Genomic DNA, 15,329 nt, shown 5'->3' with positions numbered 1-15,329 from the left:
TATCGTCATTTCTGTCTTTCCCGTCATCTTCATGTGTGTTCTGTATGCGGATGGGATTGGAACAGGCGGGACCTGGGTTAGAGGCAGGGAAAGAACTGAAGGTGTTCTCAGGTCTTTGGGTGCAGGTGTGTGTGAGAATGGCAGTGACAGGGAGGAGCCAGGAATGGGGAAAGGAGCGGGGTTAGAGGGTAAGCAGTGAGCTGCTTTGTTTCTGTGGTGAACCGGGAGGACTCGCTCGCTCGCTCTCTCGTTCTCTCTCTCTGTCTCTGCCTCTCCTTCTCTCTGTGTGTAACTCTTTCAAATAAATCTTCAAAAAAAAAAAAAAAAAAAAAAAAGCTGGAGGAGAGGCTACTGATGGAAACTGTCTCTGAACCCTTCCTGGGCCTCCCGCTTGTCTCTCACACTTCCACTCACCTCGTCCTGAGACATCGTGGTCTCCGTGCCGGTCATTCTCGTCACCACGTTGCAGCGCAGCACCGGAAGTGGGAGGTGGGGCATCAAGAAGGGTTCCTCCGACCCCTCGGCCTGCTGCCACCCCCATGGCTGCCCTATCCCGCGGCTCCTGGTGACCTCCCTCTTGGGAAACAAACACAATGACTTGTTTGCTGTCCTCATCATTCCTGACCTCTGAAATAGTTAATTCCTTGATTTTGTTTTCAATATCCATTCATTTCTTTTTCCACATTAATAGTAGTTGTTTATACTAAAGAATTTCTTTGTATTGTTTATCTCTAGATGTGTCACAGAAAGTTTAAAAGGCTTGAGCCAGATAGTATCAAGAATAAGCCTACTTTACACGTTTCCTCACCAAAGGGCACGAAACCCCTAACTTCTTAAAAATATGGCTTGGCCGGCGCCACGGCTCACTTGGCTAATCCTCCGCCTTCGGCGCCGGCACCCTGGGTTCTAGTCCCGGTTGTGGTGCCGGATTATGTCCCGGCTGCTCCTCTTCCAGTCCAGCTCTCTGCTGTGGCCCGGGAAGGTAGTGGAGGATGGCCCAAGTGCTTGGGCCCTGCGCCCTCATGGGAGACCAGGAGGAAGCGCCTGGCTCCTGGCTTCAGATCGGCACAGCGCTAGCCATTGTGGCCATTTGGGGGGTGAACCAACAGAAGGAAGACCTTTCTCTCTGTCTCTCTCTCTCACACTGTTTAACTGCCTGTCAAAAAAAAAAATCTGGCTTGTTTGGCTTTTTATTCAATATTTTCTTTGGATTTTTATTCAGTCACATTATCCATCCTTTCTCAATGGGTAGAGTCTTCTAGTTACATATCTTTTATTTTATTATTTTCATATGGTTTGAACTGTCCAAACCTACTCCTTGCTCAAGTTATGTCTAGGAAAAAATGGAAATTTATTCACATCTAATCTTGGTCTCTAATCACGTCTGGACTTCCTGTGTTTGTTGATCAGTGTCTACTAGTGCCTTCAGTCAGCGTTCTAGGTATTTCCTCGAACCTGCCTGCTTCTGGAATTCCCTGCATGTAACTGAGTAGCGCTGTCAGCCACCCAGTCATGAAGTTGGAAACCCAGGAATTATCTTATTTCCTCCCTGCTGTGTCGGCCACGCCCTGTCTGTCAGCACTCCCTTCCAGTAATTTGTGAAATGACTCTCAAATTCTGTTTCTCCTACTTTTATCTTAATCAGCACTGCCTACTGCTCCCCACCTCATCTCTTGCCAGACTTTCTGAAATGGCCTTCTAACTTGTGTTCACGTTCCCTGATGCCTCTGCAGCCGTCTTCCTAAGACATGAATTTGAACCTGGGACTGCTCATTCACTATAGCATAAATTCACTCATAGCCTGAGCGTGCGGCCTCAGCGGTTACCATTCCCTGTAAAATTACACACCGTTTCCCAAAGCAGCTGTAAACGGTCACATCCCCCCACCACCACCATGCTGGTCCTTCTCTGTCCTTCTGTGGGCAGCACCAGATGCCCAGCTCAAATGTATAGCCTGCACTCACTACTTCTACCTACATGGTAATCGTTGGTGTCTTTCACACTAACCTGTCACATCCTGCCCATCACATTCAAGAATTCAAATTCAGTAACCTTTAAGGTGTAGGAGCCCACATGCTGATTTTCATTAATTTTTAATGAGGACGTTAAAGAATATGGAGTAGAAACAGTAAGAGTAAGCCAAAATTTAAGAGTTTGACAGGGGGAAAAATGGAGGGAAACTGACAACTAGAGATAAATTTAAATTTTTAAAAATGTTTACTATATTTAACTGGGTTTGAAGGAGCCTTGAGAAATGAGAAACAAAATTTAAATGAGCAAGGATTTAGAAGATTGCTGGGAGGAGACGACTTAGAAAACAAGACGTTTTTCAACTTTGGATGATTGGGTGACATTCTGATCTATAACCCGTGAAGTGCTGCGTGGGAAGTGAAGGCATTGCCAGAACCTGATGGCTTCAATTCAGTACTGGAGGGCGGAGGATGCCCCCTGGGCCCTGTAACCCGCATGAGGGCCAGTTCACGGGAGTCCCTGGTAAAACAGTCAGGAATTTCATGAGCTAATGTGGGACCCCTGGTTACTTGCAGTCTCTACCACGGGGAATATTTATCCCACAGAAACTGGCAAATGCTAGAGACTAGGACCCTTGACAACCCCCCCCCCAAAGTTCTCTCTTCCGTAAAGGCTGAGCCCAGTGCGTCCAGATATTAACAGTGACCAGGTGGGAGTGGAAGAGCCTGATGATACTTTTGACCTTGTCAACCTAGTTTCATTTCCCTTCAGGAAGTCTTTACTGTGCATCAGAGAAGTCAGCTAGGCAGATGATCAACAAGATGGGAGCCAACAAAGGAAGCTTTCGGATAACGGGTTTGAGATGTTGGAGGGATGAATAAAACGCTAATGGTGGCGTGAGGGAGGGGCAGACAATTCAGTCATAATGCGGTGGGAAAATGATGGCTGCAGTAAACCCAGAGGAATTGTGATGGGAAAAGATTCTGGTTTAGTGTGTCTCATGAGAAATAAGAAAGATTTCAGGCTGAGGAGTTGCTCCTATCTCTGTGTAAAATTAGCTTAAAATACTCATCGATGGACGAGAAGGCAGTGTAAGTGTTGTCAATTAAAGGAAGGCACTGGACCATCCATCCCAGAGATCTGAAGGGTGATGAGATCGTGTCTTACCTAAGACTGACGACGGGCAGCACAGAGCGGCAGAAGGTGCTGAACAGGTGCTGAAGACGTGGGGAGACAGAGTTGGGCCCAAGAGTCGATTAGTTAGTGATCTGGAGACGCCGGGTGCACGTGTTAGAGACAGTGAGGAGCAGAGGGTGGAAAGTGGCTCGTGAAGCGCTCAGCTCTGAGAGAGCCACACTGTCTTCACTCGCCACGTCCAGTGAACACGGCCATGGAAGTTCTGCAGGTAGCGCTGAGCACTGGTGGTGCTGGGCACTGTGGGAGTGGCTCAATGGCGTGCTGCAAGCCCCTGGACGGCCCCAGCAGGGCCTCTGGGACGGCTCTCTGTGATTAAGGCAAAGACGGAAAAAAAAGCTTTTCGCGTAACTCGATACTAAGTATTTCCAGAAAGTCTTCCATGAGTTATTCACCAAAGGGAACTCGTGAATTCGTTGTGCTTCCCGTCCTTGCGTTATGGTTGCGCATTATCTTTGTGTCTAATTGTACAGCAGGTGTGGGGTGGGGGGTCACTATCGAGTCCCCTGCTGGCTGTGCTGGCCGACTCCCAGCAGACAGCAGCCCACTGACCCAGGTATGAATAAGGGGGCAGCGTTGCCTGTGGGTTTACAGCATCTTCACGAGAGTGAGCTTATGTGGGAAAAAATGAAAATACTGGGTTTAACTTTCCCTGTTAATAGCCACACTCAAGGGCTTATTTTTAAACGTGTCCCAGTTTTTGCTTCTGAGGTCACTGCCGCAGTGTGTCGTCAGTGTCTTCTCGCCTCTAGACGGGAACTTGGCCTGAAGGGGGAATTCGTTCCCCATATCCGATCCCCAGAGAAATGGAGCCTTAGGAGACTCATCTGAACAAACCCTTCTGCTTCACGGGGTTGTTTTCTGATGGCCACTGGGAAGGGGAGGCTCACGGGACGTCTGACTCGAGAGTTGACCCAGGCTGTAGGAACAGCGTACCCTGAGACCTGACTTCAAACCAGTGCAGATGCCCAGAGGTGCATCTGTGAAGGCGACTGATTGGGAAAGCTCTGGTCTCGTTTTTATGGTTTTTAGCTACACAAACATACCTCTGTCTACTTGAGAACGAGTCTTCAGTATCAGGCAGTGACAAGCAGCCTGAAGCCACCATGACTTAGCCTTGTAATTCTGGCTGAATCCCTCCTCCTTGTGAGTAAATCCAAGACAATATGCAGTTACTAGTTCTCTGGCACTGAGGCAGATGTAAATTCTTCATCCTCCACTATGCTTTGTGATGCATTATAGAATCTGAAGAAAGTCTGGAAAATATTCATCGTAGGTCAGACTCCCTTCTGCCACGTGAATCAAAACTTGTCTCTCTGTGTCCTGTTCTCCTTCCAGATACCATACTCCTCAGCATCTCCCGGGAATTATGTAGTAAGTACACTGGGTCTGTTTGCTCGCAAGAATCGAGGTTACGTTTTGTTTGTGCAAGGAAATGGTTGTCCGGGTGTTGAGAGGAGCCCTGCCTATTGGCCCAGAAGAGGACATCTTGAGTTGTCTCAGCACGTCACTCTCACTCAGTGCCCATGCTGATGTCCATCAGTGCGGCCGTTAGCAGTCTGGCCAGCACTGCCCTGAGCACTGTTCTACTTCAGCCTATGTTTCTGCAGACAGTCAGGAAGAGAGCAGAGCTGACCCCAGATGCACAGTGAGGTGCTTGCACTTGCAATTCCCCAGGAGAATAACCCACCCAGCCTCCAGCCTGCTCGCACACAGTCTCCAAAGACAGTGAACTTCTTCCCGGACCCAGAGAGGATCAGGCAGCAGAATGGTGCCTGGGCATTTAGAGGAATCTTTCAGGGTGTTTTTTTTTTCAATCTTAGAAATTGAGGATATCTGCTTTTCCTCTTATTTAGTGCTTATTAGATTTTCCCAATAATTTATATAGATATGAAGTCAGTGTAGCAGATTGTACGTGCCTTTCTGCACCTACAGGTGACCTTTCCATCATCGTCACATTGTGATTCATGCTGCCACCCTAGCAGATAATGTGATGGTGAAAGGGAAATCTTTTCCACATTTATTCTCGGGGAGGTGGCCAGCGGGGTGGTTAGAACGGAGTGGGTAGTGTCTGATTCGCATAGGAGAAACTTAGTGCCCTTCAGGACCTGTGATCCCGGTGCTCAGTGTTCCTTTAAGCTGGACTAAGAAAGTCTTCACATTTTCTACGAAATGAAAATGAACAAAACAGTGAAAATTTGGGTAAACCTATTATGAATAAATAAGCCTGATATTTACTTTAATGAATTGTAAACTCTATTTGGAAGGAAATTTAAGTCGTTTATTAAGTAGCAAATATGTATGAGTATTTGAAATAATTGGTAAGCTGGAGCTGCACATTTAGAAGTAAGTGAAACTTTAGCCATTTATGAGTTGGTTTGATGACTGTACAAAGAGCGTCTGGGAATTCTAAAGCCTGTGACTTGAGTTGCTCCTTTTGGTCATCCGCAGTAGTTAACTGCAGACTCGCCCAACCTCTGTTTCCCAGTGGCTCTGTGGCTGCAGCCTAGATAGTCAGTACTATTGATGACAGCAAACAGAGGCCAACAAGAGGAGAAAGGGCATCGCGGGTCTTTTAAAATATGAATCCTTGAGAGAATCACACATGCTTTCCTGTAAAAACCCACGATACGAAGTGTAAGACCATAGCAGCAGACTGAATTCACAAGTGCACAAGAATTATTTCCATTTTATGGATTTGTGAAGGCCCTGTTAAGTGGGGCCTTTCTCCTTAGCCTCTTCATACCTGATGTGATTAAGTCGTGAATAATAGATCAGTGTCTTACAGGCTCGTTGTTTTTGGAAACTTGTCAAAACAATCTCACCATATTTAAGCTAAATTATGTTTTTGCGCAATGCTGAAATGATTGTGCATTCAAAGAAAATAAATTATGGAGAAAGCGTATTTCTTCTATTGTTTTCAAACTGGATTGTTACAGAGATAAATCAGTCTAGCATTTCTTGTGTTTGTCCTACACTGTGTAATGAAATGCCTTGTTTTCACTGAAATGTTGTATGGTTGTTTAGGGTCCACCAGGAGGCGGAGGGCCACCAGGGACACCCATCATGCCCAGTCCAGCAGGTACTGTCACCAGACCAGCCACCCGTGCATCCAGACAGTCAACTGAAATCACAAATAGAGACTTTGTGTGTGAAATAAAGTTTTACCACGCATCTCATGAGGGTTGAAGTACAGTGAGGCAGCAGATGGAAAGACACAGTGTTCTTGAGTAATTACTGTCCAGTTACTCAGACATTTAGAAAATTTGTGTTCAATAGGCAGTAGATTTAATCGGGATGAAACTGTATTGATCTGTCTGAACTGCCCCATACCTTAAAGATTCCGTGACACTGAGAAGAATTTGCGGATCTCACCACATAGAAATATTCTATAAGAGTAGAACATTAAATACATGAATGTTAGGTCCAAGACAGCAATTCCGACCACCAGCCCTTTCGTCCTACCAGAGTGGCTGTGACTGTGCCGTGCTGCTACTCAGTCTGCAGCTAACAAATTCAGGGGAAAACTTTTCTTAATCTTATAAGCTAAATTATATCTCAGTATCTCCTTAACAGTTTTATACAGTTATTTTAACTGACTTTATCCCTTATCCTTGAGACGTTCACACAGACTATGGAATGGACGTGGGGCAATGGAATGGTGGCAACTTAGACTGGTACTGCCCTCCTGGTGGGCTCTGGTACCTGCACCAAGAGCCATGAGAAGGCTCAGAGCATCAGAGTGTGCAACCTGAAGAGTAGAAGTGGTTCCAGATAGCAGCCAAGACTGATGTAGCAGGGTGCTCCTTTGTTACATTCAGGGAAACAGTGGATGTGGTCTTCATATCTAATGTGATCGTAATGCGATTATTAATTTTATAGCTTATAAATCTTATTAAAGAATTTTTAATGGCATGGAAAATAAATTTTCATGATTCCCTACAATATGGTCATGATTTTATTTTATATATTTATGACACAAAAACCTGAAAAGTGGAAATGAAACAGATAAGCTAAAACTTGTGTCAGGGATTACTTCTGAGTGAGTAAATAGATGGGGCATTTTTATAATTAGAGATTATTTTTAAACGTGTTCCAATGTCAAATTCAAATATTTTGATTTGTTGAAATTTAAGATGGATGAAAGCTTGAAATTCTGCAGTATTATTCATCATACCAATAAATAGTAATTTTATGTTTTGAACCTCTTTAATTTAGAAAAAGCGTAAGTTTGATAATTAATTTAAAAATTGTACTTTGCCTCACTAACTGAACCATTTCCATAAGTGTTTCTTGGACAATACTGCAAGCATCTTCATTATAAATGGAAACTGTTGGCCGGCGCCGCGGCTCACTAGGCTAATCATCCACCTAGCGGCGCCAGCACACCAGGTTCTAGTCCCGGTCGGGGCGCCGGATTCTTTCCCGGTTGCCCCTCTTCCAGGCCAGCTCTCTGCTGTGGCCCGGGAGTGCAGTGGAGGATGGCCCAAGTGCTTGGGCCCTACACCCCATGGGAGACCAGGAGAAGCACCTGGCTCCTGCCTTCGGATCAGCGCGGTGCACCGGCCGCAGTGCGCCACCCATGGCGGCCATTGGAGTGTGAACCAATAGCAAAAAGGAAGACCTTTCTCTCTGTCTCGCTCTCACTGTCCACTCTGCCTGTCAAAAAAAAAAAAAAAAGAGAGAAAGAAATGGAAACTGTTGAAGATGTAGACACATGATCATCTCCCCCACATTCACGATCCTGTATGATGAAGTTAATGTTTAAGGTAGCACGTGATTAACACACACCTTGACACTAAAACACAGTTTGGGACCAGCACTAACAAGCAGTATTGTCATGTCTTTATGACAGAAATTGCCACCAGTGTAGCTGCCTAGCCTCTTTGCACACTCTTTGGTGTATTTGTCCATTGTCACAGTCACTCCACTAATACTAAGCCAACACAAACCCCCAGACTGCAAGTGCTACAAGTCTGATATTTCATAGAAAATACCAGCCTTATTCTCCCAAGTTTTTTCATTTTCTGGTGAAATTATATATCTTTTGTGTGTGTATGTGAGGTAGAGCTACTAACAGAGGGAGGGAGAGACAGAGAGAGAGTTCTTCCGTCTGCTGGTTCACTCCCCAAAGGCTGCAGAGGCCGAGCTGTGCTGATCTGAAGCCAGGAGCTTCTTCCGGGTCTCCCACGCAGGTGAAGAGGCCCAAACACTTGAGCCATCCTCCATTGCTTTCCCAGGCCAGAAGCAGAGAGCTGGATGGGAAGAGGAGCAAAAGGGACACAAGCCAGTACTCACAGGGGATGCTGGCTCCACAGGCGGAGGCTTAGCCTACTCTGCCACAGTGCCGACCCCTGAAAGCATATTCCTTTTTTTTTTTAAGATTAATTTTATCTATTTGAAAGACAGAATTACAGAGAAAGGTAGAGCTGGAGAGAGAGAGAAGTCTTCCATCTACTGGTTCACTCCCCGAACAACCATAACAGCCAGAGATGAGCTGATCTGAAGCCAGGAACTTATTCCAAGTCTCCCACGTGGGTGCAGGGGCCCAAGGACTTGGGCCATCTTCTGCTTTCCCAGGCCACAGCAGAGAGCTGGAGTAGAAGTGGAGCAGCCGGGTCTCGAACCAGTGCCCATATGGGATGCCAGCACTGTGGCGATGCTTTAACCTGTGCGCCACAGCACCGGCCCCTGAAATCATATTCTTGATTGGTAGTGTAAAAAGAGAGAGAGACATTCCTTCTCTGTCTGCATATTTAAAACACGTAGCACACTTCACTGTCATGGAGAGCAAGACTAATATATTTGAAAAACAATTGGAAGGTTTCCTATGTTTAAAAAGCACCCTAAGCTTTTCTAAAGCTAACGTATGCGATAGAACTTATCCCATTGCCTAACCCTAAGTTACAGATCTTTAATGTCTATAGCCCACAAGATCAGTAAGACATGTTCCCTTTCCTGCCTCAGCTGGAACGAGAGAAGAGCAAGACAAATGAAGGGTTAACTGTAATGCAGGCAGAAGTCAGGGTAGGGAAGCACTCACGCCCTTGGAATTGAAGTGGCAGGGAAGAGCTACCATTTCCCATGGGCCTTAAGTCGCGACAGTGTCAGTGGGTGGGACCCTGGGAGAAGATGCAGGCAGGAGGCAGAGCAGACTCTGGAGATGGGCCACGTGGGCAGACGCCAGGAAGCCCAGGTGGCTCGGTCCGCAGGAGTGCGGCACGCGTGAAGGTCTAAGACACACAAGTCCGTCAGGGCGTGTCTTTGAATAAGCAAATCGGGCTCACAACCAGTGGGCACTCCAGCTTTTTCATCATCTCCCTGTTTTCATTGAGAAGTGAAAAAAAAAGTAATGTTTAGATTAGCCGATCAGTATTGGCAAACACACCTACTGTGTACGTGGCGCACACCAAATAAAAAACCTTCACAAGACACAAGAAGGGGACAAGTCATTGCCCGTTTCCCACCCTGGCTTACAGCACGAGGCAGCAGTGATTTGTGCCTTCTGTCCTGAGTCAGTGCAAAAATTTTGAGACACAACCTTTTTCAAAATAGGCCTATAATATTAAGAAATCTATCTCATTATGACAAAATGGAGAACCATAGTGATTAGTTATTTCCTCAGTGTAAACTAATGTTTCATTCTAGGTAGACTTAATTAGGTTTTGCTAATAGACATTAAATGTAAATTTTGGAATTTCTACATCAGATTACCTGTAGTTATATGGTTATACACTACAGTTATTTTTGTAATAATGAATCAAGGAGAAATGAGTGAAAAAAAATTTTTAAATGTTATGCTGAAGGAAACTGGCATTTACTTCAACAAAGAGAATTTTTTATTCCATCTGTTTCGTCTTGTTCTAATCTCTTTGAGAATTAAGCCAGTGTATTATACCATCTTTTACTAATTAACAAATCCTATTTTTGTATTTCTGTATAGGAAATCTAAGAAAATAATGAAAACTAAAAAGCTATTAAGTTTGAATTTTAAGAGATTTGTTGCTATATATGTACATAGAATCCCTTAGAGAGGTCAAAAAGTGTGTTTTTTTTTTTTATAAAATGCCTATCCCTTTGACCTGAATTAGTGAAGGGATTAGCCTTCTCCTACCTCCTCTGTGACCTTTGAATGATCATTTTGGAGTCATAAATTGACTACCACGTATTTGCCTCTGAACGTTAGCAATGCCTGCCTCAGGTGCTACAGCTGTCAGTATGCGTGTGAGTTCAGATTATCCGATCATTTCTCAGCGATGACTTGGTATAGATGATGAAGAAAGTTACTGACTGGGTAATATTTTGTTTCAGACTCAACCAACTCGGGAGACAACATGTATACTTTAATGAATGCGGTACCTCCTGGACCCAACAGGCCTAATGTAAGTCTGAATTCTTGAAGTTACTTTTAGAATCTGTGTGAACATTTCCAAACTTGAAGTACATCCAATTTCCCACCTGGCATCTGAACCTTGCATTTTATTATTCAGATGCTCATTGGACATCGAAGCACTTCCTTGTATATCAATATAGTTTAAATGTAAAATTGAATCCAATCAAATTCTAAAATCTTGGTGTCTCACCTTCTTGTGTCTCTAGAACTTAAAGATTAAGGTGGACTACGTGGAAACAGTAGGTCATTACAGCCATCCATGTCACCTTCCTTTTCAGGATCATTCCGTTTTCTTCATGATCTTTTCAGTAATCCTAAGAAATTTGAAACCAAACTAGAAAACTAGATGTGCTCATTTTTCTTTACATTAGGAGATGTAGGATTCAAGCGTAGAGCAGAGGCAGCTCTGCAGGAAGAATTTGGTGTTCTTCGTGAAGGACATAATTGTGATTTTACCACAGACGTTCACAGGGATGTATTTTATTTAGGACAGAAGTCCTAAATGTCAACAAAAATATTTTTCAACAGATTGTAATTAACATGCACATTACATGCATATGCATGTATTTATACACACACACACGTAGGAAGGCTGGAATTGAACATCAGAGGATGTATGTGTGTGTGCTGAACTGCCCACACGTGCGTGTGTGGTCTGACATACTGTAGACTGAGACGGTATTGAGGGGAGCAGCTACAAGGCCACCGAGTGCCCAGCAAGTTTCCCAGGCTCCGTCTAGACCATGCTTCTGGGGCCAGCGCCGTGGCTCACTAGGCTAATCCTCCGCCTTGCGGTGCCGGCACACCGGGTTCTAGTCCCGGTAGGGGCACCGGATTCTGTCCCGGTTGCCCCTCTTCCAGGCCAGCTCTCTGCTGTGGCCAGGGAGTGCAGTGTAGGATGGCCCAAGTGCTTGGGCCCTGCACCCCATGGGAGACCAGGAGAAGCACCTGGCTCCTGGCTTCGGATCAGCAAGATGCGCCGGCCACAGCGCGCCGGCTGTGGCGGCCATTGGAGGGTGAACCAACGGCAAAGGAAGACCTTTCTCTCTGTCTCTTTCTCTCTCTCACTGTCCACTCTGCCTGTAAAAAAAAAAAAAAAAAAAAAAAAAAAAAAAAAAAAGCTTCTGAAGAAGGCAACTAAGTTCAAAGTCATAGTCTCTCTCTTATCGGTGACCATATATATTCCGGTTGGTTTGCTGAAAATCAGTCCACGTGTTTTGAGATACCTGGGTTTGGGCAGCGAAATTGGCAGCGTGTTCCTGGGAAGATGGGTTAGCCGTGGCTTGTTTGCCCACCCGAGGGAGAGCGTCTTGCCTGGCCACAGAGAGGGTGGTCCGCGGGGTGGGTGGTCAGCTGCAGGAAGCTTTTCCCCAGAAGCCCTCTCTGATCCATGGCCGCCACCGCGCCCTCTGCTCGCGCTTGCTCAGACACACACACACACACACACAGACACACGTTCAGCACTCTGCACTGTACAGTGTGGAAGAGGTGTGTGCGTGTGGGGACTCCGTCGTAACTGGAATCGTAGCATAACTGTGCACGACTTCCTGCTGGGCCCCAGGCTTCCTAGAATGGGCTTGAGAGAAGAGGTGGGAACTGAGGGGCAGGCCCAGGGCTCCTCCTTACCAGCCCTGCATAGCACATCTGTTCAGGCCCCTCGTGTACACCTTCACTTGAAAGGAGAAGAGTTCCACTGCCTCAGAACACGTGAAGCAGATGTGCCAGTGTCTGGTTGTCACCGAGCTGACATCCTTGAGACCGCCAGGGAGAATGAGCTATATTCAGCTCTCCCCAAGGAGCTAAATGTGTTTAACCTGGAAGGGGAGATTATTTATAAGGTCCATTTGAAGAAAGATAGATTGTGTGCTAAGAAAAATGTTAATTTTAGCATAATGACATTGAATTATTCTTCTAAGCCAGTACCTTTAGCAGCTTCTTAGAAAAACTACCCTTCTTTTATGATACAGTATTTGTCAGTGTCATGGAAGGGAAGGCATATCTTCTCATTTGCACTGGAATGTGTATGCTCTCTGAAGAATAAAACCTGGGACATGATTGAGAATGAACCCAAACACCCAGAATGTAGAGAGATGGGGTGAGGCAGTGCATTGAGAGAGTTCACAAGGCTGGAAAACTCAAGACAAAAAAAAAAAAAAAAAAACTTCCATAATGTGGAGAAGAAACTGTGGTAGTGTCTTGTGATGTTGAGGATAAGATGTTGTAGTGTTAAGATAAACGGTCACTTTCTTCTTTTTCCAACTAGTTCCCGATGGGCCCCGGGTCAGATGGCCCCATGGGTGGATTAGGAGGAATGGAGTCACATCACATGAATGGCTCATTAGGTAAGGAGCTGAAGTTTGATAGAACAAATTCAAAGCAATACCCTAATGACGTGGTAGGTAGTACTCGTTTGAAATACTTCAACTTTCACTGCAGGCTAAGAGCCTACCCTACAGTACATGGGTTTTGACAGCTGGAGATAATTTGAAAATCAGAAGTATGAGAATTGTCCAAACCTAGCTGGTATTCCCAGGGACTTCCTGGAACCTCCCAGAATCTGAGTGTGTATGATGAAAGCTGCTGCTGCTTTGGCACATGTCCTGAGTGTCCCTGAGTGTCCTCCAGCTGCTTTCTCTGTCCCCAGAGGTCTGCAGACACAGCATTGGAGGAACATCAGTTGTGTGCAAGGATCTCTTAGTTTTGTTTTTGTATTTTTAAGTTTGTCTCCTTATAAAAAGAAAGTTAGCAAACCTTCTGAATAATCTAAATGAGGAGAGAACACTGCCTACATTGTCTTCAGGACAAAGCTGATCTCGAATGTGTAACTAATGGTTGGAAACGTACTTCATAAACAAAGCAATGAAGCCAAGTGTCGGCACGCTGAAACGGAGACAGGTGGTACCCAGTTGCTCTCATCACCTGGCACACTATTCACGTATGGGCAGACTGAATTCAAACCCCCCCCCCCCAAAAAAAAGACATTTTCTATTTGATGTGTTTAGGTAAAAATGACTATAAATAAAAATGGTTGACAACCGGGAGTCCTGGTTGTGGTAATGTTTCTTCTGGAAAGGGTCCATCGTTCCTGGAAGTTGGAGAAGCTGCGCCTGAGTAATCTAAGTTCGTGTGCAGATTTCATTCTCTCGCCCACTCAAGGTCAGGAAGTGCCTCCCTGCGAACACTGCCAGTCTGTGACTTGAGTAATTCAGGCATAATTTTCATCATATTGACAGAATTTTGTGCTTTTGAGCAACCATGCATATTTTACCTGAACTTCCAAGTCTTGATTTGTTTTATTTGTCCTGCCCGGTTACATCAGCCACTAGTCATGGTTGGCTATTTAATTTTCAAATAAATAAAATTTCCAAGGCAGCTCCTCAGTTGCGTGCCACGGATCAGGTGCCAGCAAGCTCTGGTGTTTGATGACCGCCTCGTGGGCACCCACAGAACCAGCTCCGTCAGCACACGAGGGCCTGCGGGGCACGCCATTCTGCAGCTTAGCTTTCTAGTTTATCATAATACTCGCATTCTGCAATTCAGTTTTCTAAGTTATCATACTCACTTTATTTGTAGAATTATTCACAAAAGAAGAGATTTGGTCAGAGTTATCAGGCTCTCAATTACGTCATTAAGTAGAACCAAGTTTTTGGAAAAGTTTTACAGCATCTTTGACATCTGGCTCATTTCTTTTCTGTAATGAGCATTGTTAAATGAATTTAAATGTATTCACAACTGTATATGTGCATTCAGTATTTAGAAATATGTTAGGCCTGTTTACATACAAAGGAATCATGCTGATAAGCTCTAACTTCATTTGTGATGTTGAGTGAATGCTGCATTCTAAAGATGTTACAATATTTTTATTAGTAAAAATAAAATAGTTTTTTTAAACTTTTATTTAATGAATATAAATTTCCAAAGAAAATAAAATAGTTTTTTTAACTTTTATTTAATGAATATAAATTTCCAAAGAAAATAAAATAGTTTAAAATAAAGCTAACAGTCTTGCACAGATCTGATAATGTTCTTACTATGTAAGTATGATTCCATTTCTTCCTATGGAAATAATTTGACACTGTTTATTTCCTCCCCTTCACCCTTGCCAAGAAGTCAGAAAATATTCTTAGGACTTTCTTCTTTCAATATCTGCTCTATATGCATTTAAGCTATTTTGATTGACTAGGATATGTAAATGACCGCTCTAATATTTTACTTCCCTGAATCTGTGATAAAAATAGTTTTCTTCATTCTGCCACTAAAAAAAAAAAAAGTGACTGGAAACTAGAGGTAGAATTTTGTGCACTTGCCATCAGATGACAATGACTGACCATATCATTAATAAAAGGAAGAGGGTTTTAATATTCAAAAATTCAAGAGATATACTCTGGAGAGTATGTACAGTGTGCTGAGCTCACTTAAATTACAGCAGTTTCCAACATGGCCGTGTAATCTCACCTAATAAAAGCTTCTTCTCCCTGTTTTTCTCCAGGCTCAGGAGATATGGACAGTATTTCCAAGGTGAGGACTCTGCACGCCCAGTGTTGTTTTTTACCTGTAATTTATTCCACATGGAACTCACATTAAGTTTGTCAGAATAACCTTATGAGTTAGGCTCTCAGAAAAGAGTTTGAAAACCAATGGGAGGAGGCGTGTGATTAATGAGCAGTGGAAAGTGTTCGTGTCCATAATCTGAGGGAAAGGGTGAAATGAGTCTTCTAAGAACATTCGTGAACTCCCTGTAAGTCACTTATAGGAGGTACTAACCCTGGGT

At 44.3% G+C, this 15,329-nt stretch overlaps 1 protein-coding gene across 16 annotated transcripts in view; it reads left to right on the top strand.

Annotated features, from left to right (window-relative positions):
- SSBP2 (single stranded DNA binding protein 2) overlaps positions 1-15,329 on the top strand; it is a 309,460-nt gene that overhangs the window by 281,186 nt on the left and 12,945 nt on the right. For 11 of the 16 annotated variants that reach the window (XR_016220369.1, XR_016220368.1, XM_070056354.2 and 8 more), the window contains 5 exons: positions 4,504-4,539; positions 6,193-6,247; positions 10,477-10,547; positions 12,822-12,900; positions 15,048-15,076. Coding sequence is in view for 14 of the 16 variants with exons in the window: in XM_070056354.2 (XP_069912455.1) it covers positions 4,504-4,539; positions 6,193-6,247; positions 10,477-10,547; positions 12,822-12,900; positions 15,048-15,076 (270 nt within the window). In the remaining 2 variants the exon portion in view is untranslated. The remainder of the gene's footprint in view (positions 1-4,503; positions 4,540-6,192; positions 6,248-10,476; positions 10,548-12,821; positions 12,901-15,047; positions 15,077-15,329) is intronic. The other 5 variants (XM_089312936.1, XM_089312935.1, XM_089312934.1 and 2 more) reach the window with 2 other exon arrangements.

This window comes from Oryctolagus cuniculus, chromosome 14 (genome assembly GCF_051225735.1).
Source record: "Oryctolagus cuniculus isolate XC-2025 breed Fujian yellow rabbit chromosome 14, ASM5122573v1, whole genome shotgun sequence".
Classification (NCBI taxonomy): Eukaryota; Metazoa; Chordata; class Mammalia; order Lagomorpha; family Leporidae; genus Oryctolagus; species Oryctolagus cuniculus.
The sequence above is the reverse complement of the archived record's forward strand: the minus strand, read 5'-3'. Positions and strand labels throughout refer to the sequence as shown.